Source organism: Epinephelus fuscoguttatus, linkage group LG15 (assembly GCF_011397635.1).
Source record: "Epinephelus fuscoguttatus linkage group LG15, E.fuscoguttatus.final_Chr_v1".
NCBI classification, from domain to species: Eukaryota; Metazoa; Chordata; class Actinopteri; order Perciformes; family Serranidae; genus Epinephelus; species Epinephelus fuscoguttatus.
The window spans coordinates 11,193,766-11,213,762 of NC_064766.1; the positions used below are offsets into that span (position 1 = coordinate 11,193,766).

Here is a 19,997-nt window from a genome sequence, read left to right on the forward strand (position 1 = left end):
TGCAGTACATCATAATCAGAAATGTAAGTGTCTTGTATTGTTCTGCTCTCCTGAATGAAGCTTAAGTGTTCACTCTAATCCAAAATGGGGGATTCACATGCCAATCCCTGACAAGACACATACACACACACAGAGGCAAGAGTCACAAAGGAGGGTGCTCTGTTTCAGTGCATCCCCTTGATTAGCTGCGAGGGACAAAAAGCACTCGATGGAAATCACCATGGCAACAGGCGGGAGAGGAGCAAGGCTAAACTGGCCCATTACCCATCTGTGCCTGTTGCATGCTGTCTCCAGAACATCGCAACAATCGACATGTCACAGCGCCCCATGGCAAGGTTAACCTGGACTGAAAATATCTTCTCAAAGTCTTAATTTGGTAATCAATCTGTGTATGGTTGATTTGTTCTTGTTAAATTATTAATCTGTGATATTGTCTGTTAAATGATCACCTCACACTGTCGCTTGTGGTGGAACCTTTTTGCAGATGTTTAATCTTTTAAAACTGCCTCTTCAATATATCTTTTCTTTAAGGTATACTAGAAAAACAATGCTGGTGAATTTGCAGTACGAAAAGTTGAAAAAGACTTTGCTTACTTTGAGTATATTTGAGGTTTGAAACTTGCACTTTAGCTCACATTATTAACTGTAGCTCTTAATGTACTTAAAGGTCTTTTCAGATTAAACTTTGCCTTTGCACCCGCTTGGATCCGTAGGGTCTCACTGTGCACCAAGTTTTGATAGACATGGAGACAAGTGCTGCCGAGTAAATCAGGCACTCTATTTGCAATAACCATGGAAATCTACTCTGTGCACTGCCTTCTTCTATATTTCGTGTCATGTGATTGTGCCCGCTTGTCGCTCTGCCTGTTAGATTGCTCATGCCTACCTGACCGCTTGCCTTACATTGAAAATGAATTATGAGGCACGTCAGTCACTCCCTGTTTGAAAACACCTTGAGGATGCCATTTGTCTGATGGTCAACAAATGTCATCAAAGACCAAAATAGTCCCCAACAAATGTAGTATTACCTCCTGTTCAAGTACCGTTTGCTTAAAACTACAGTGCCCACTGTTAAGGAAATGCAGTGTTTAGCACTGTTTTCTCACAGTGTAAGGGATTTGGATTCAAACTAGGGCTGGGCGATATGGACAAAAAATCATATCTCTGTATCTACAAGCTGCCTGGCGGTACACAATATATGTCTTGGTATTTTTAAATGCAAAGACAAGGACTCCCCCTGTTTGAAAATATACAGCCACACAAAATGTAAATGAAAATTATATAAAAGTTTAGATGATGCAAAACACACCTAAAACACACATTAAACATGGTGTACTAGCGACTATTTCAAACACAAGTACACAAATCTGCTTTATTACTCGCAGGATTCACAGACAAAGCACTTGTCTTTTGCTAGACACATTCTTCTCACAAATACAATATGCTGATGTTTTTAGCACAAGCCTATGGCATTTTACATTGTATAGATTAATCTAGCAGCTAGCGGACTTTACTCATATGAAACTAGGAACAACAGCAACATTTGACAAAGGTAACGTTAAAAAATATGGCTCCATTACAGCTCGCAAGGTTCACCGACAAAACAGCTGTCTTATACTAAACATGTTTTCCCCACAATTACATCATGCTAACATTTTTGGCACAAGCCGATGGCATTTTACATTCTATGAATTAGCCTAGTGACGAGCGGAGATTTCCTCTGCTCCTAAGAATCCAGGATAAATCACACCCAAGACTTAAAATGCAAATTCAAAGACATGCAGGTTAGGTTAACCGTTGACTCTAAATTGCCCATAGGTGTGACTTTGAGTGTTGGATGAATGGATAGGTGATGGATTTGTGAGCTTTTGGTAAAAATTAAATTGTCAGTGGGAACCAATTGGCTTGAAGCTGAATGCCACAGATGAGAAGTCAGACAGATCTGAGAGACAGACTAACACATCTTAGGTTTTCATGGCATTAGTTGATATTAAGGACAGTGCAGAATAACGTGGCCTTCTCTTTTAAATGGAAAAACTTGCCTGTTGAAAAATTGCTTTTAACTTTGCTCATGAACTTAAAGCTCCTCTCAGTGCCTCGTGACAGCTGCCTCACAGAACAACAAGCCATAATCTTTTCTCTTTGGTTGAAGTCTTTAATATTGTGTGTTGAGCTTGACTTAACAACAACACAAATGTAAGTCTGCTATTTTTGTTATCCAACAGCACTGCAGCACTGAAATGGTTATGTTTAGAGATTTTTTTGCCTTTGCCTTTCCCCATGGTGCACTGATGATAACAATTTCAAGAACATAAAATTCACTTTTATTTTTCTTGTGGAGCATAAATGGAGCTCTGTGTTGTAGAATGACAAAAAAACTATTCTTGAATCCTTGTATTTAGTATTTTGGCACATTCTGGCCAATGTGGGAGTGTACAGACTATCCATAAAGAACAGAACTGGTCTTTTGATACAGATTAAAGCCAAATATTTTGTGACTTTTTTTTTTTTTTTTTTAACATTACTGTGTGAAACAGATGCAAGTCATTTCCTATATGACGCGTATGACATATTGTTAATCTTGTGCAAACTTTGTTAATAAAAAACTGGTAGACAAAGAAGTTTGTTGTGCTCTTGCCCCCAAGAAACACAACACTAATGGGAGGTGTAGTCAGGATGCAGAGTGAACACTGTGTTTGAGTCTATCAGCGTTATATTTGCTGTACGCCTGTTTGATTAGACTAATTGGTGAGTGTGAGTGGTGTTATTGATCAAAAAGTGTGTGGTTTGATGGTCCTTTCAGGAAAATTCCTGTAACTATTGCATTATAATGAAGCTACTTTGAAACCACATTCTTGTAAATTAATAAATGTAAGAAAGATACCTGGTCAGACCTCAGACTGGAATCAAAAAACAAAGACAACACTTAGCCATTATTCATGATATGATCATATGAAAGGCAGCAGTCCAGCAGCACATCAGCAGAAAAGGAGCCAAGTCTGAATGTCCAATCAAAATGTAGACATCCCCATATTTACAGTAGTCTTCCGTAAGATTGTTCCCAATCACTAAAAGGGGAACTGCCACATCTCATAAAATTACCATAGTGTATGTGCAGAGAGCTGATGGGTTATTGATCAGTACCACTGACTCAGTGATTACTCGGCCAGGTGCTGAGTCATTTCCTGCCTACTTTTCAGTTTGGGAACAAATATCAAAGTAAAAAGATAACCTTAAAGTTGTTGTTTGTTTTGTTGCTTGTTAATGTCTGTTCACCATAAAAAAAATTTTTTGGAAATTATTTTTTAAAACTTTAAATTTGTGTTTTTAGTGATTTTTTTGAGAATATTTGTCCTTTTTCCTTAAAAAAAAAGATTACTTAATTATCAAAATAATTTCCAATCACCATTTCTGTTAGGCGATTCGGAGGTTAATAAAAGTAACAGTGTTTATTTGACCTTCGTCTAGGTCAGTCTGTTTCAATTTAAGAATTTATCATCCAAGCTTTGTCTATAGACTGTATAAAATAATGGACATAGCCACTGTAACGTCACCCATGAGTTTATGGACTCCCATTTTGAAGCCTCGAGTTTGACATTATGGCTGTTGCCATCTTGGATTTTGGGAGCCAGAAGTGACCATGTTTTCACAAAAGGTGGAGATAACCTGAGCTGCTAGCTTGGTTAGCACGGTGCATTTAAAGTCTATCTTTTACTGCGATGGTAAATGGACCACACTTTTGTAGTGCTTTTTTAGTCTTCCGACCACTCAAAGCACACTACATGTCACATTCAGCCATTTATACACACAATGACACACAAGTGGCTAAAGCTACCATACATGGTGCAACCTATTACTACGACCTGCCTCTGAGCTACAGCTGCCCCATCATGATCCTGGTAATGCTAATTTTTACTAGCGAAAATAGTTGCAGTTACTCGATCATTCAGTTAATTCGAATTAACTGAAAACACATCAAAATAGTGACATCTATGGCAGTAGTTACGCTTACATCTTGTGAATCTTGGGTTATGCCAAGGTTACGTTTCCGAACCAATGCTGTTGACAGGTTAGCGACTTGTCAACAGACAGGACAACCACCTGTAACTCAGAGTGGCAACACCCTTGATTATGTATAACTTTAAGCCTTAATAACATGTAAACAGATGAATTATATAAGAATTGACTCCCTGTATGGTTGTCGTGAATGTTGAAATTAGCTAAAGGACCAAAAGAGTTTTTGTACCAAGCTGTACACATGTTTATTTCTGCTGTTAAGTTTGGCATTTTAACATGAGGGTCTATGAGGATTGACTTGCTCAGCCAGTCTCAAGTGCAGTTTTTGGCACTTCTGCATTGGCTTCATTTTTTACCAACAGAGGTTGCCACTTGGGTTCGTCTGCATATTTAAATTTAAAATAAACTACCATCCCACAAAACTGCTTGATGCATCTCTCACCCTTTGTACTTTCCCACTTACTCACTCCCAACACATGCACTTTATGCATATGCAGCAGCCTGTGCAGCTAATCACTCATGAGCATCATTCGCACGATTACAACCATGAAAACCAGAGCCAGCTCTCGACACATATGAAGAAAACCCTCAACTTTCTTGCTAGTTGAAGCAGCCCAAGCACTGCCAAGCAATGCCAGATGTCATTGATCTTGTGGGAGTGCAGTCTGTGAGGGATGATGGACTTTTGCAGGTCCCCAGAGGCAACAGATCCATTAAGATGTCTTAATCCAGTTCATTAGGCAGGAGTCAGTTGGCTGCTTTCAGTCAGCGTGTCCCAACAGTGCAGTCCAGACACGTGTAAACTAAACCACACTTTTAAAAATATTTTCAATCAGTAATTTCTGTTTCTATCAGTCAAATTTGAGCGCTGGGAATCTTCTATGAGATAATGCAACAGGTGCAGAGGATCCTCACAACTAATTCATCAGTAACAACATTGTTAAAACAAAATGAAAATCAGCTATTAACCAACAAAAACATGGCCCACCTGGGGGAGGCCCACCTGTTCATGTGATGCAAAAAATCAGTGGGATAAAAGTTTCTCAGAAAGGTTTATTTTCACGTTTTAATAAAATGACGGCTATATTTATGCTGTGGTAACTGAGAGCAACATCTGGTCACCGTTGCTGGTCCATCTCCTCCATCTCAATACACAGTGCTTCTGAGAATGGCCCTGTGAATCCTCATTCTGCTTTAATCTGGACCATAAATCATGAACAGACATGTCTGGCTCTGAATTACAGCCCTCTGGTAGCGAACTGGGATAAATTGCAGAGCCTAAGATATGCATGAGCATAATTATGAAAGATAATTCAAGATGTTCCTTCTGGGAGACACAGAAATTGTGTTATATGAGATCAGAGCTGAAGAAGAAAGAAAGGCCTGTGGTGCAGTAGTTTATACACAGGATTTTGTTTTTGCACTTTTTCACAGTGACAATTGCTTACATACCGTACATGTATCATATTCGCATCAATAAATCATGATCATTTACATTTCACTTTGAGGCAGTGGGTGAAATCTGATGGAAATCTGTTAGATTGCTCCGTCACATAAAACAAAAAGAGAATGATGTTCTGCTGAAACTGAGCCAGAGGTTTTAGAGTTTCACTTTGTTCCTGAAAAGACATTTTGAAGCCAGGATTTAGGTTTTACAGCACGACCTTTGTCTCCTCCTGGAGAAAATCCATGTCTCATCAAAGGGTGCTCTGCTTATGCCAAGTGGAAAATAGGGAAGCACCGATCCGTTGCTGACCTTATTAAGTGGATTGGGTACTGTTCAAATGTGGCAGATCCACAATTAAATACAGTTGAATGCAAAATAACCCCTAAATATTCTAACAATATCAAGGAGGCACACATTTCGCGTTGTGGTTGCTTTGAATCTCTTGATATCTCTGGCCAATGGACTTTACAACATGACATGTTAACAGTCACTTCATAATGAGATTTTCATGCCAACAATCCAACTATCTATCACCCCACAGTAATTCAGGTATTCAGATTTTTTAATTTGAGAAAAGAGAACACTGGAATTGAATTGGAAATTGGTATTGGCAGATTCTGAGTTTGAGGTATTAGAATCTTTATCGAGAGAGTAAAATGTTGGATCTGTGCTTGCTTAGTGGAAACCATTTAAATTGACTGGTGTATTGATACACTTCTGGGTCTAACACCCTAAAAGCCCTAATATCTTGTGTGACAAACTAATGACTGTACAGATCACAAAAAAAGTAGTCTGTAATGTTGATAGGTTTTCAGTGTAGTGAATCCCCAGGACCTGTAGTGTAGTGAGTCCCCAGGAACTGCAGTGTAGTGAGATGAGATATATGCGCAGAAGGTTGTGAATATTTTTTTAACACGGCACATCCCCTGGACAGTAAAATATCATTGGGCCATCATTGAAATTAATCAACACAGCATTTGCCGTCACAAATGATGTTGCAGAGTAAGATTACAAGAATGTCTGTTGTAATATCCCATACTTTTGGTAAATTTGGGTACATTTAATTAAGCTAAAAATATAAGGTTATTGCATACTGGAATGTCTTTGACGTGCCGCTAACACTGCCACCTTTAATGGTAGGTGATGGTGTCCGCAGAGTTTTAGAGAGTCGGGGATGAGAGCAAGTGGGCAAGCAGGCATTTTTCTACGCAGAACACCAGAGCATTAACACAGACACATCATAGGCAGTGTGATAATAGCACCCAAAACACAAGTTTCACTCCCAGTGGAGGGGCTCACTGTCAGACGCCACTGTTTCTATGATTTCAACACGGATTTGTTGGGGAAAATAATAGGGTGCGCCCCTTGGATACATCTTTAGTGTCCCCTAACCACCATCCAATGACCATTAGATGAATTTGCATCTTAAAATTTAAAGCTCAGCAACATTTATTCCTCTCTCTTGCTCAAGGGCACTTCAGCAGAGTGCAAGACATAGCTTTAACCCATGAAGTCTTGTTAAGGAACAGCCACATTTATGATGTCTGGGCCCACTGTGGGCCCATCAAATTTTAATCCTGGCCTTGATCCTGTAGCTCTCAATGGGTTTAATTCTGAGCAATGATTCGGATGAAGCTCCTGGAAGATACAGAAGTGTAAGTGCATTAAATGAAGTGAAGGAGGAGACTTAAAATAACCTTCCCTCTCAGCCTTGTGAGGTTTTGAACAACAAATGAACACATTTGTTTCTTGGTCTCTGTACTTTGTTTGTTTTCCTCTATAGTAACATTCCCATCTGAAAAGAATTTTATGCAATCTTAAAATTAAGGACACAATGACAGTAGTTGCCAATTAAACATAACGCTGGTTATATAATACATGGGAAAAAGTTTTAACATATAAGGAAGTCCAAAAGCACTGTAAATGTTTCCAGTGAGGTATTTTATCATATCAGGGCATTGACTATACCATTTGTCTTTGTTTCATATAGTTTATGCAGCAACAAAATAAAGCTTGAGGCAAGCATAAAATTTTTTTTTAATATTAAGAAAGTTTGTGTAAACGTGACGATTACCAGACCTAATATACAGTAATACACTTAAAAAAATCCAGCTCTCCTTTTCTTTAAGCCTCTCTCCCGTCTTCCTCACATCTCTCACTCTTCCTCACACACCCACAGTACATCTCACTCTTCCATCTCATTATAAACAACAGAAATGCACTCAGTGAAACATTTGAGACTAATTACAGCTGTACCGACCAGCCGCTGGTCATCCTTAGCTGCCTGCTAAATGGAGCTTGCAGTTTGATTGAGACGGCCACTGTGACGCAGAGGCTATTTATAGACAAGAGGCCTGAATTACCATTTAGAAGTGTCATTATGCAACATGCACACTCTCCCATGTACACGCACACACATCTATACATGCAAATATGCGGTGAGAGGTCTTCACTGGTAAAACTATTGTAGGTGTATTGTGTCTACAAAAAATTGTTGTAGGAGACAGGCTTGGCCAATTATTTCCCGAGACACTCACAGTAATTCTATTCTATTACTTACCCCAAAGACAACCTTTTCATTATTGAGGTAAAAACATGCTTCTGAGTGAAGTGGTTGAATGAAGACACAGTGTTTCCATTGAGCTGGAGGTAAATTTGTATCATCGTGGGGCTATGCATCCAGTCATAACTTTGGTATTTTTCAACCCAGTAGATCTCTGACCAACTTGCCCGACCGGGCAAGTGAAAAAAAAAACCTTAGCGTTGAACCCTGATATCATACTGCTCGTCCGTAGTGATCCAAGTGTCCTGAAGCCCCGACTTAAAAAGTTGTTTGGAAAAACGTCATCTGAACTCTGTTTTTAGCCTCATTGTAGCCTGTAGCTCTAACTGTCTCTCTGTAGACCGCTAGAATCCTGCAGAGAAAGTTGCTATTCTAGCACTGGCAACAACTGCATACACAACAAAGCAACCAAAAAAAGAAGACAGACTTATCAAAAGAGAGTCTTAAAGAGAGGATAAACAACAAAAAATACGCTATTATCGTGTTTCAGAGATGGAGAGAAAATGTTGCTAGTAGTTTCTCCTGCTGCTAACCGGAGCCGAAGCCTTATGTCTGCAGCTTCTAGTTCATGTTTTTGTAGTTAACATTATTTAGATCCTCGAATCACAGTGTGTCCTGCGCCTCACTCCCTGCTGCTACAGACCACTGTCGGCTGCTGGCCAAAGCTTTGTCTCCCAAGCTGATGCCTGCTCTTATCCCTGTTTTGTCTTTCCACTGTTTCACCAGTCATTAACTCTGGTTGGTTAACATAAACCTGTAATTTACCCAGTTAGATGTGAAAATGTATTGTTTCTGTCCATGGTAAAAATACTATTTATTTAAATGGAGCCTGGGGGGTTTGGCGATTTATTGGCTGTTTCTAGTAAAAATGAAAAGGATCTTACTCGTTAACATAATAGTCTGTCTCAGTAGGTGACCTTTCCATTCTGTTGTCAGACACTTATAATGACAGTCTGAGCCCGTCAGTGGCAAAACAAGCATTAGTTTTGTGGATGTAATTTGACGGTGCACATATGCCCGAGTGGTCACACTGCAGCCCTCTCGCTATGTATGTAATGCGTGTCAATTGTTGTTCCCATCAGTCTCTTAATGGGGTCCAGGTTGAAAAATACCAAAGTTACCCTTTAACTCTGGTTAATAGAAACATTTTGTGTAAATAAAAGGGGACATTGGCACACTGAAAATAAATTCTTGACACTGTGACATTTACAGAGAAAGCTGGCTTATCACCAACTCAGTTTGTTGGCATCTCAACCTTGCCTCATCCACTAGGTGGATATTTTTGAAGGAGAGACAAAACAAAAGAGAAATGTTTTGCTTTGTATGTCATGCGGCATGTTTACAGAATCTCAGAATCATCAATCAAAGTGCTCAGAGTTTCATTCTCTCCACTGCTACTGGAGATCAATAAATTCTGCCACTACCACTAAAACAACTCCAGGTATTGATCGTACTGTCTGAGACTGCAGGCAGATGTGAGGTGAATTCCATTGTTAGGTGGATGTTCCCTTTAGAGTTAAAAGTTGTGAAAAGGGCTGGAGGAGGCTGGGCTGTTTGATGCCCGAAGTACGCAGCAGGGTACTGGCTTGTGCTGGCCTACACATTGTGATTTACTTCTTTTAAATAGCACGTAAATTCACCATGTTTCTGATAGCCTTGTGCTTCAACATCAATAGTTTATTACATTTATTGAAGACATTTTATGATGGTGGGAGATATTGATTATGCTCAATGTATCACGGCTTGCTCCAGGTGGTATAAAATGGCTATATCGCTTGCTTCGGTGTTTTGGTTCTCACACTCTGTCCTATGGCTCTTTCCCTCTTACAGACTTAAAAAAAAAAGACTCACAAACATGATAGGTAACACACACTCTCCCACCTATCCAGACCACACTCTCCTGAGCAGTAGGGTGTGAGCAGGTGAGGTCTATGTTTATGTATCTGCAGGGCCCCAGGCTACTCATGGCAGCATTATAGAAAAATGAAACAAAAACGAGCAGCTGTAGTTGATTCAAATAAATGGAAGGCAGCAGTTACATATGTAAATCAAATGCAGAGTGACGTGCAGAGAAGATAAACGTTTATGTCAGCCATCACATTTGACCCCGTTGAAAGTTTTATACATAACAAAAAAGTCACCTCACCACATGATCACATATTATTCTGTTCAACAGGTAGTGATGAGTATAATGTTCCTGTTTATATCTCTTTCTATGATTCATCTTTCTCGACATTTTCTCAACCCACGTCTTTATTTCCTGAGACAGTCTCTCGCTGGCTCTCCTACAGCTCACATTAACACTGCCCACTGTGTGTCATTTTTTAGAAGGAAGTATGACTGAGTGAGAAGTCACATTTTGTGTCATCGGATCTATGTTTGGTTAATAAAATGACAATTGATGCCAGAAGAGAGATTTGGATCTGACGCTGCCTGAAGTTGGAGAGTTTCCTGTTTGTTTTAGCTTTTTTTTTTTTTTTTTTTTTTTTTAAAAATGAGACGTTTTATTTAGAAAATGCAGTCACTAATCAGGTAAATCCAGGGTGATATTGGTAATATTGGTAATAATTAGGGATGCACCATCTGTGAAATTCTTGGCTGATTAAGCTGTTTAAAATAACACTTTGGCCCGTAGCTGAAACCAGTGTTTTTTGCTGTTGTCGGTTTTTTTGGGTTTATATTGGTATTTATTCCCTATTTTGTGCCAGTGAAACAAAGAATTCTTTATTATAAAAAAAAATAACTGATTCAACTGTACAATTTTATAAAACAATTTTCTTTCACATTAAAAAAAGTTTTACAAAGATAATCACATCTACTATATATAATGTCCTCTCTAATATCTCCAAATTCAAATCTATATTAAATTTTTTTTACTGTGACAACATTAACAATTTCTTCTTCAAACAACTGTTTTTGTTCAAGTTTCTCACCAAAAACAAAAATTTATAAGTTTACATTTGACATATTATGATAACATTACAATTTATCTTCACTCAGTACTCATTTTTACAGAATAGAGCTTGAATGCTGTGTGATTCAATGGAACCTACGTTAGCTGGTATCTCTGCCTGCTGCTAACAGCTAATGTTAAGTAGCTCTCCTCCTGCTGATGTCAGCATGGATTTGTTGCTCACAATGTAGCATTACCAGAGAAAAATAGGGCGTGTTCCCTGACATGCCAATAATAAGTTTACTGCGTCCTTTCATCCCAAAGCCTCCAGATGAAGATCTCTGTTAATCCCTAACTCGTTTTGTTTTGTCCTGCTTTTTAGCCTGCGCAAAATTGACTTGACACAACAGCAAACCATCGGCCACTGTCGTTGGTGAATGTCATCTTATTTACCATTATCAATCATTATTATCATTTGATTACCAATCAAAAATGCAGATATTGGAAGATTCTAATGTAAATAAAGATAAAAGATAAATAGATAAATTAGTGCATCCTTAGTAAAAGTAATACAATCCATATCCATATTTGGTACAAGGTACAAAAGGTACATCTAGGTTGAATGTTTGTAGAAAACCATTCCATTCAAACAGTTCCATCCATCCATCCATTTTCATCCGCTTATCCGGGACTGGGTCTCAGCGGCAGAGGACAAGCAAAGCACCCCAGACAGCCCTCTTCCCAGCAACACTTTCCAGCTCCTCCTGGGGGACCCCAAGGCGTTCCCAGGCCAGATGAGATATGTAATCCCTCCAGTGTGTTCTGGGTCTGCCCCAGGATTGGGATAGACCCAGAACTTGCTGGGTCTGTCCCACTGGGACATGCCCGAAACACCTCTAGCGGGAGGTGCCCAGGAGGCATCCTGATCAGATGCCCAATCCACCTCATCTGACCCCTTTTGACGTGAAGAAGCAGCGGCTCTACTCTGAGCTCCAGATGTCCGAGCTCCTTATCCTATCTCGAAGACTGAGCCCAGCTACTCCATGGAGGGAACTAATTTCAGCTGCATTCTTTCGGTCACTACCCAGAGCTCATGACCATAGGTGAAGGTTGGGACGTAGATGGACCAGTAAATCGAAAGCTTTGCCTTCTGGCTCAGTTCCCACTTCAATACGAAGGACCAGTGCAGCACCCGCATCACTGCAGAAGCTGCACCGACCCACCGATCCATCTCACGCTCCATTCTACCCTCACTCGTGAACAAGACCCCGAGATATTTGAACTCCCTCAGCTGAGGCAGTAACTCTCCCCCAACCCTGAGAGGACAATCCACAGGTTTCCGGCAGAGAACCGTGGCCTTAGATTTGGAGGTGCTGACTCTCATCCCAACCACTTCACACTTGACTGCAAACTGCCCCAGTGCATGCTGGAGGTCACGGTGTGGTGAAGCCAACAGAACCACATTATTTGTGAAAAGCAGAGATGCAGTTCTGAGATCCCCAAACCGGACCCTTCCTTACCCCTGGCTGTGCTTCGAAATCCTGTTCATGAAAATCACAAACAGGATCTGCGACGAGGGATAGCCCTGGTGGAGACCAGCACCCACGAGAATGTGTTTGACTTATGCAATTCCATCCATATCAATTTATTTTAGTGCAAACGATTGCTCACAGAAATGCTGGTGTGATCATGTAGAGCATTACTGTGTGGCTGTTAGTAGCTTTTAATGTTACCTTGACCACCAGCTTTCTCTAACCTTTAACAGGTGGTTTCATCCCCTACCACCTACCAAGCTGTACCAAAACAAATTCCTGATTCGTGGTTGTATGGATGTTAAAGTGAAGTTAATAGAGTTAGTGTGGAATAACTGAGCATGAAAGATTGATCTTTGTGTGAAATGTAAAATCTAAATGTGAGTTTAATTCTCTAATTAAAGTGTTTGTGTGTTGACAGATGATTTGTTTGGGAGGTGTCACCCTGTTCCAGTGAAGGAGGTCTACACCTACGATGTTTCCCCGTCTGTAGTGCAACACTTCAGGACGCTGCTGGAGAAGCTCTCTAACAGAGGTACACACACACACACACACACACACACACACACACACACACACACACAGGTACACAGTTCTCATTCCATACATACACAAAAGCAAACGTACATGACATGCCAGAGCCTGTCTGTGAACTGTGTCCCCTTCAAATTCTGTTCATACGCAGATGATGTGCAACTAATAAGCTCTGGGTTATACAGTTTGTTGATTTTTTTGTCAATACAATTTTGTCCAAAGCAACTTCCAATAAGTCCGTGTAAGCTGTGTGAGATGTGACATGTAAATAGTAAGTGCATTTATTCCAAAGAGCATGTTTGGTGCTACAAGCTTTTATAGTGTTTTTTTTGTTTGTTTGTTTGTTTGTTTTTTGTTGTTGTTGTTTCTTTGTTTTTGAAGTGAGTCATCATTAAGTGCTGCTTGGGTTACATGTTTTTATAAATACCATGGCCACTAACAATTTTCAATTCTGATTGGCTTGCATGTAGACTATGGCGATATCTATTTTTTTCATATCTTCATACCATCCTGAAATTCACCTGGGGTATGTGGTATACGCGGGTATGTGTGTTCTACTCCTGTCTCGCTACTTTCGACTGTTGCTGGCCGATGGTTTACAGTCATGTAATGTTATCCCCAGTCGCCATGTCTGTCCGCTCAGCTGCCTGTTCCTCTAGCAGAGACTGACCTCTGGTGGTGTGTTGTAAACACTACATACAGTATCCTTAATACAACATTTCTGTATGTGTTTGATAGAAACAGGAGTGTCTGTATTTTTGACAGTATTTAAAATCATACGGTTCGGATTTCTAAATACCCTGGTGTACAGTCATGTAATGTTATCCCCAGTCGCCATGTCTGTCCGCTCAGCTGCCTGTTCCTCTAGCAGAGACTGACCTCTGGTGGTGTGTTGTAAACACTACATACAGTATCCTTAATACAACATTTCTGTATGTGTTTGATAGAAACAGGAGTGTCTGTATTTTTGACAGTATTTAAAATCATACGGTTCGGATTTCTAAATACCCTGGTGTACATGTAATACTGTGATACTGCCCGTCCCCATTGGCAGGTGTGGATTAACTTTTAATAACTGGACAGTATAACTGGAAACCTATGGAGCAGATTTGTGCTGGCATTTCTAAATTAATGTGGCAACAGTGAGGTGTGGCGAAAAAGCTTGGAGCTGTGTGTGCCTATAACAAACTTTAGATCCAAACATGTACCTTTGTTTCATTTCATGGTATCTGTGTCTGTCTGGGTCTCAAAATCAAATGAGGGTAAAAGGAAGAGACAAAGGACTTTTAAAAATACCAAAAAATTAGCCTCTTAAAATTTGCCGCTGTTTTGCGTTGGATGGGTTCTAAGCCTCCAGGTCAGTGAAATTCATCCATTGCAATCATACAACATACGATTTTTTCCCACAAATGTATTTATGTTCCACACAAAAATATTTTAAATCAGATGTCTCCTTCCCTTTCAGCCAATCATGTAAGTGTAGATTCAAGGGTTGTTTAATGTGATTGATACATCAAGAGATATGTACAAAATACACAATATTAGTGATCGGAATCAAAAGAGGCCTCACAATATGATATTATCACAAAACTAAAGTCACAGAACAGTCTTACTGCAATTTTAAACATTTTGCGAAATGCTAAGTATTGCAGTGACATTTATTGCTAATTTAGTGTGATTTATTACCTTTTTTCAACTGCTAATTACTTCCCCAAAGGAAGACTTCATTCGTTTTATCTATTAAGATAAAGTTTTCACTTCTCAGTCAAATTCACAGTACTATGCTGTATTGATTTCTTCCTCCACCTCTACACAACAACTTAAATAGAGACCATTTCAAACACAAGTACACAAATCAGCTTCACTACAACCCCCAGCATTAACAGACAAAGCACTTGTCTTTTGCTGGACACATTTTCGCCACAAATACAACATACTAATGGTTTTAGCACAAGCCTTTGGCATTTTACCTTGTATAAATTAGCCTAGCAGCTAGCGAACTTTTCCTCTTCTCATATGAAGCCGGGGACAACAGCAACATTTAACAAAGGTAACGTTACAAAATTAGGCTCCATTACAGCTCACAAGGTTCACTGACAAAACAACTGTCTTATACTAAACACGTTTTCCAAACAAATGCAACATGCTAACGTTATTAGCGCCAGCCTATGGCATTTTACATTGTATAAATTGTATAAATTAGCCTAGTTGCGAGTGGAGATTTCCTCTGCTCATATGAAGCCAGGATAAATCCCGAAGTATAAATCCTCAAAGGATAAATCACACACAAGACTTAAAATGCTATTTTAGTGGCTGCTTTATTGTCTTCACAATTTATTGTTTCTTATCTGTGAAATTAAAGTAAATAAAAGCTTTGTCTCCACTGAGGGAAATGGTTTCATCTCACAAAAACAGACAGGAGGTCTGTGTCGCCGCAATGTGTAGTTACATTAGGATGACCATATTTTGATTTCCAAAAAAAGAGGACACTCGGTCCGGCCACGACATAGCCTACTTAAATGATACTCGCAGTTTACTCAAAGATGCTTTATAATTTTAATGTATTTAAAATTTATATGTATGGATAGAAAATTCAGTTATATTACAAAATAATATCTCTCAAAGACAGAAATTCAGATAGGCTCCAATAGGGGACACATACACACACTAGAGTGTGGCGATCCGAGCCCGACGGTACCCGACGGGTCGGTCTGGGTTTGGTCAGAAATGTAGCTATAAATTGTATTCGGGCTCGGGTCGGATTCGGTCAGCTTTCAGTGAAAATGTAGTGTAAAAATAAATAAAATCCTATTGTCTGTCCTGTTTATTGCTTGGGCACTGTTATTTACGTGACAACACCTGAACATAACACACACAGACACACATTGGCTGTTTGTTTCTACCTCTCTCCTCGCTGGAAGTCTCGGACCTCCAGCCGCCCGCCTCCGCCTTGATTAAACGCTGAAAATAAAATAAAAGAGGGAGACAGGTTTTTCCTATTTTATCTTATTTTGTTTTATTTCTCCCTCTCCTCTCGCTAGAAGCGTCGGACCTCCCGCCTCCCGCTCCCGTCTCAAACACGGAGGTCTCCCTCTCCGCAGCTGAGCACTCATGGCGCACGACCGGCCTGTTAAATAGCCTGAAACCACTCTGTGACACAAACTCAGTGCTTTGGTCATTAAATAATGTCGGTCTCGGTTCGGGTTCGGACAGAAATATGCTGCCCGTGCCGCACTCTAACACACACATAAACACACGGAAAACCGGACATTGTCATCAGTTTATAAAACCCCCCCGGACACCCCGGACGGGACGTGAAAAGTGGACATGTCCGGGCAAAAGAGGACGTTTGGTCAGCCTAAGTTACATTTCTGGGAAGGTATACGTCAGGCTATGGTGTAGGCTCTACATTGACACAGGGCCTACAGCGTTGATTCAGTGCAGAAGTATACATTCCGCCTCACTCAGCTGTGAAATGTTTTTCCCTGTTGCTTAGTTTTGGCACTTCACACGTCAGCACATCCAAAAGCAGCACAAAAGTTTAGCATTTTCTACTATTTTAACGCATGAGAACAACTGCAAGGTGGTGGCGGTAGTTACGCATCTCACAAGCCCAAATGTGGCATCTACTGTCAATATCTACGGTGTTACATCTACTACCAGGTCAACCTCAACACGGAGTCTGGTAGCTGCTCCCCACAGGCAAGTGATAACTCTCCCATTATACATTAAAAAATATGTTTGAGTTAGGATTTCTTGCTAAGATAGTGATGTGGCCTTTAACACAGAGTTTATGACAACATAACATTTAATCAAACCACACCCTGGTCTGTAATTTTCACGTGTATTGTGTACATTGAAAAACATTTATGTGGAGAAAGTCATTTATACTGCATATAAATCCATAAATACTGTGTGTATTCATTAATACTGAAACTGATCTAACTCCATAGCCCTCAAGCACTTTCTATTTTCACAGTGGGGTTGCCCCGAAGCCCTAAAAACTTATTGGAAAAGTCTGTGAGTCTGTCAGGATGGACTTTGGAACAGGGCGAGCCCAGCACGCAGTCACATTGTCACTCTAGAACCTTCCTCTTCCTGAAATGAGCCACAGCCTGATAACTCCTCCCTCTTCTCAACACACGTATTTCTTTGTTTCCTCCCCTTCACAGATCTGACAGTTTCTCGATGGATGTATCCAACATGGTAATATATGCTGATGATTCTCATTCAGAGCACATCAGGAAGTGAGAGTTAAGGAAAAGAGCGAGAAAGAGAGAGTGTTGCTTGAATCCGAACACAGACCTGTTTTGAGGAAGTGAAACTTTCAGGCGTTTGCTGTCAGGTGAAAGTGAAATGGCGCAGCAAGGAGTTCAAGTGGACCATGAGAAATTCTGCTGTTCGATCTGTCTGGATCTACTGAAGGATCCGGTGACTATTCCCTGTGGACACAGCTACTGCATGAACTGTATTAAAACCCACTGGGATGGAGAGGACGTGAAGAAAGTCCACAGCTGCCCTCAGTGCAGGCAGACCTTCACACCGAGGCCTGTCCTGACGAAAAACACAATGTTAGCAGATTTAGTGGAGGAACTGAAGAAGACTGGACTCCAAGCTGCTCCTGCTGATCACTGCTATGCTGGACCTGAAGATGTGGCCTGTGATGTCTGCACTGGGAGGAAACTGAAAGCTCTCAAGTCCTGTCTGGTGTGTGTCGTCTCTTACTGTGAGCAGCACCTTCAGCCTCATTATGATGTAGCTCAGTTAAAGAAACACAAGCTGGTGGACCCCTCCAACAAGTTCCAGGAGAACATCTGCTCTCGTCATGATGAGGTGATGAAGATGTTCTGCCGTACTGATCAGCAGTGTATCTGTTATCTGTGCTCTGTGGATGAACATAAAGGCCACGACACAGTCTCAGCTGCAGCAGAGAGGACTGAGAGGCAGAGAGAGCTGGAGGTGAGTCGACAAAACATCCAGCTAAGGATTCATGACAGTAAGAAAGTTATGAAGCTGCTTCAACCGGAGGTGGAGGCTATCAATCGTTTTGCTAATAAAGCAGTGAAGGACAGTGAGAAGATCTTCACTGAGCTGATCCATTTCATCAAGAAAAAAAGCGCTGATGTGAAGCAGCAGGTCAGATCCCAGCAGAAAACTGAAGTGAGTCGAGTCAATGAATTTAAGAAGAAGCTGGAGCAGGAGATCACTGAGCTGAAGAGGAAAGATGCTGAGCTGATGAAGCTCTCACACACAGAGGATCACACCCAGTTTCTACACAACTACTCCTCACTGTCACCACTCAGTGAATCTACAGAGTTGCCCAGCAGCAAAAGCCGTCCTCTGCAGTACTTTGAGGATGTGACAGCGGCTGTGTCAGAGGTCAGAGATAATCTACAGGACGTTCTGAATAAGAGGTGGCCAAAGCTTTTACGGACAGTGACTGAGGTGGATGCCTTACTGTCGCAACAACTGAGAACCAGAGAGGAATTCTTACAGTATGCGTGTCACCTCACACTAGATCCAAATTCAAAGAGCTACTTGATGCTGTTATCTAAGAGGAACCGTAAAGTAACAACTTTTCCAGGGAACTTATTCTTATCACATTCTGACCCCTCAGCTGGATTCACTAATCATTGGCAGGTCCTGAGTAGAGAGAGTCTGACTGGACGTTGTTACTGGGAGGTGGAGTGGGATGCACTAGTCACAATAGCTGTTGCATACAAGGATATGAGCAGATCAGGGGCCTATAATGAATGTACATTTGGAGAAAATGACAAGTCTTGGGCGTTATGTTGTTTTGCTGAATATGAATTCAAACATAACGCTATTAGTACTCCAGTATCGGGTACATGTCAATGGGGCAACAAAGTGATAGGAGTGTTCCTGGATCATAAGGCAGGTATTCTGTCCTTTTACAAAGTGGATAAAACCATGACTCTCCTCCACAGAGTCCAGACCACATTCACTCAGCCTCTCTATGCTGGACTTGCTCTTCATTATTCTAGAGGAGACAATGCTGAGCTGCGTGAGCTAAAGTAGACAGGATTTTTTCAAGTGGCAGTGGGCTAGATTTTTTTTTCTGTATTTTATTCTGCTGTGTTGCTAAGCACTTATTAATTTGGTGTTCATGCATAGTGTGTCCCAAATATCAACTGTCACTCAAACCCAGTGTCGTCATTGTATTTTCTGTTCGTGTTTCTGTAGGTGGCAGTCACAGCTGTGGTGGCAATTACTGCTTATGTTAACAGTGCAGCACTGTGGCTCACTAAAGAGACATCTATATTGGTGTAATCACTACTGCAGCCAATCTGCAACACAGACAAGTTGAACATGCTTAGACATATACTGTGGTGTCATTTCATAGCTATTGTATTTTTATGCATATCCTAATGCCTGAAATTACTGCTCATTTGATTGCTATAAAATTAGCTGTGTTGTCCTCCTGTAACATTATCCCTACATTATCTTTTCAATAAGGAATTGCAGTGTAAATAGAATTAGTGCTATCTTAATCAATGAGGAAGAGGTGAGATGTTTAGTTGATTTATTGTGTGGGTGAAGTGAACATGTAGTGAACAAATGTCTATTACAAGGATTTAGCAATTGGATGTCTGAAAAAGCATTACAAATATAAATAAAATGATTGCTAAGAATGAACAAAGCTTGTTTTGTATATTCATAGCAAAAAAAAAGCTACAAGAACAAAAACAGAAAACTTTTACCTGCCTAATCTGTGTAGCACATGCTTGAGATAGAGGTACGGTAACACCACACAGTCAAACAAACGACAAGCAGACCTGCATGATCACAGTTCATGGATGTGTGCATTTTTGAAAAGAAAAAAAAAACAACCAAACATTCGTTGACTTCAAGCGAATGTAACGAGTCACGAGAGCCTTCATAGAAATGTAGTGAAGTCAAAAATACATTAACTGTCTTTCAAATGTAGTGGAGTCAAAGTAGTAAGTTTATGAAAAACAACACAAACACACAATACTCACTGCACTTAAG

At 40.4% G+C, this 19,997-nt stretch overlaps 2 protein-coding genes across 2 annotated transcripts in view; both read left to right on the plus strand.

Moving 5' to 3' along the window:
• Positions 1–19,997, plus strand: part of LOC125902109 (receptor-type tyrosine-protein phosphatase N2-like) — a 294,836-nt gene that overhangs the window by 37,262 nt on the left and 237,577 nt on the right. Inside the window, exon 3 of the mRNA XM_049598248.1 lies at positions 12,874–12,987. Coding sequence (XP_049454205.1) covers positions 12,874–12,987 — 114 coding nt within the window. The remainder of the gene's footprint in view (positions 1–12,873; positions 12,988–19,997) is intronic.
• On the plus strand, positions 17,173–19,535 carry LOC125902104 (tripartite motif-containing protein 16-like). The gene has a single exon (XM_049598243.1). It carries the CDS (start codon positions 17,343–17,345, stop codon positions 19,023–19,025), a length of 1,683 nt encoding a protein of 560 aa, XP_049454200.1. The 5' UTR covers positions 17,173–17,342; the 3' UTR covers positions 19,026–19,535.

Bases quoted from the DNA above. Each gene is read 5' to 3' on its own strand.
- LOC125902104 (XM_049598243.1), top strand. From the start codon at position 17,343: ATGGCGCAGCAAGGAGTTCAAGTGGACCATGAGAAATTCTGCTGTTCG.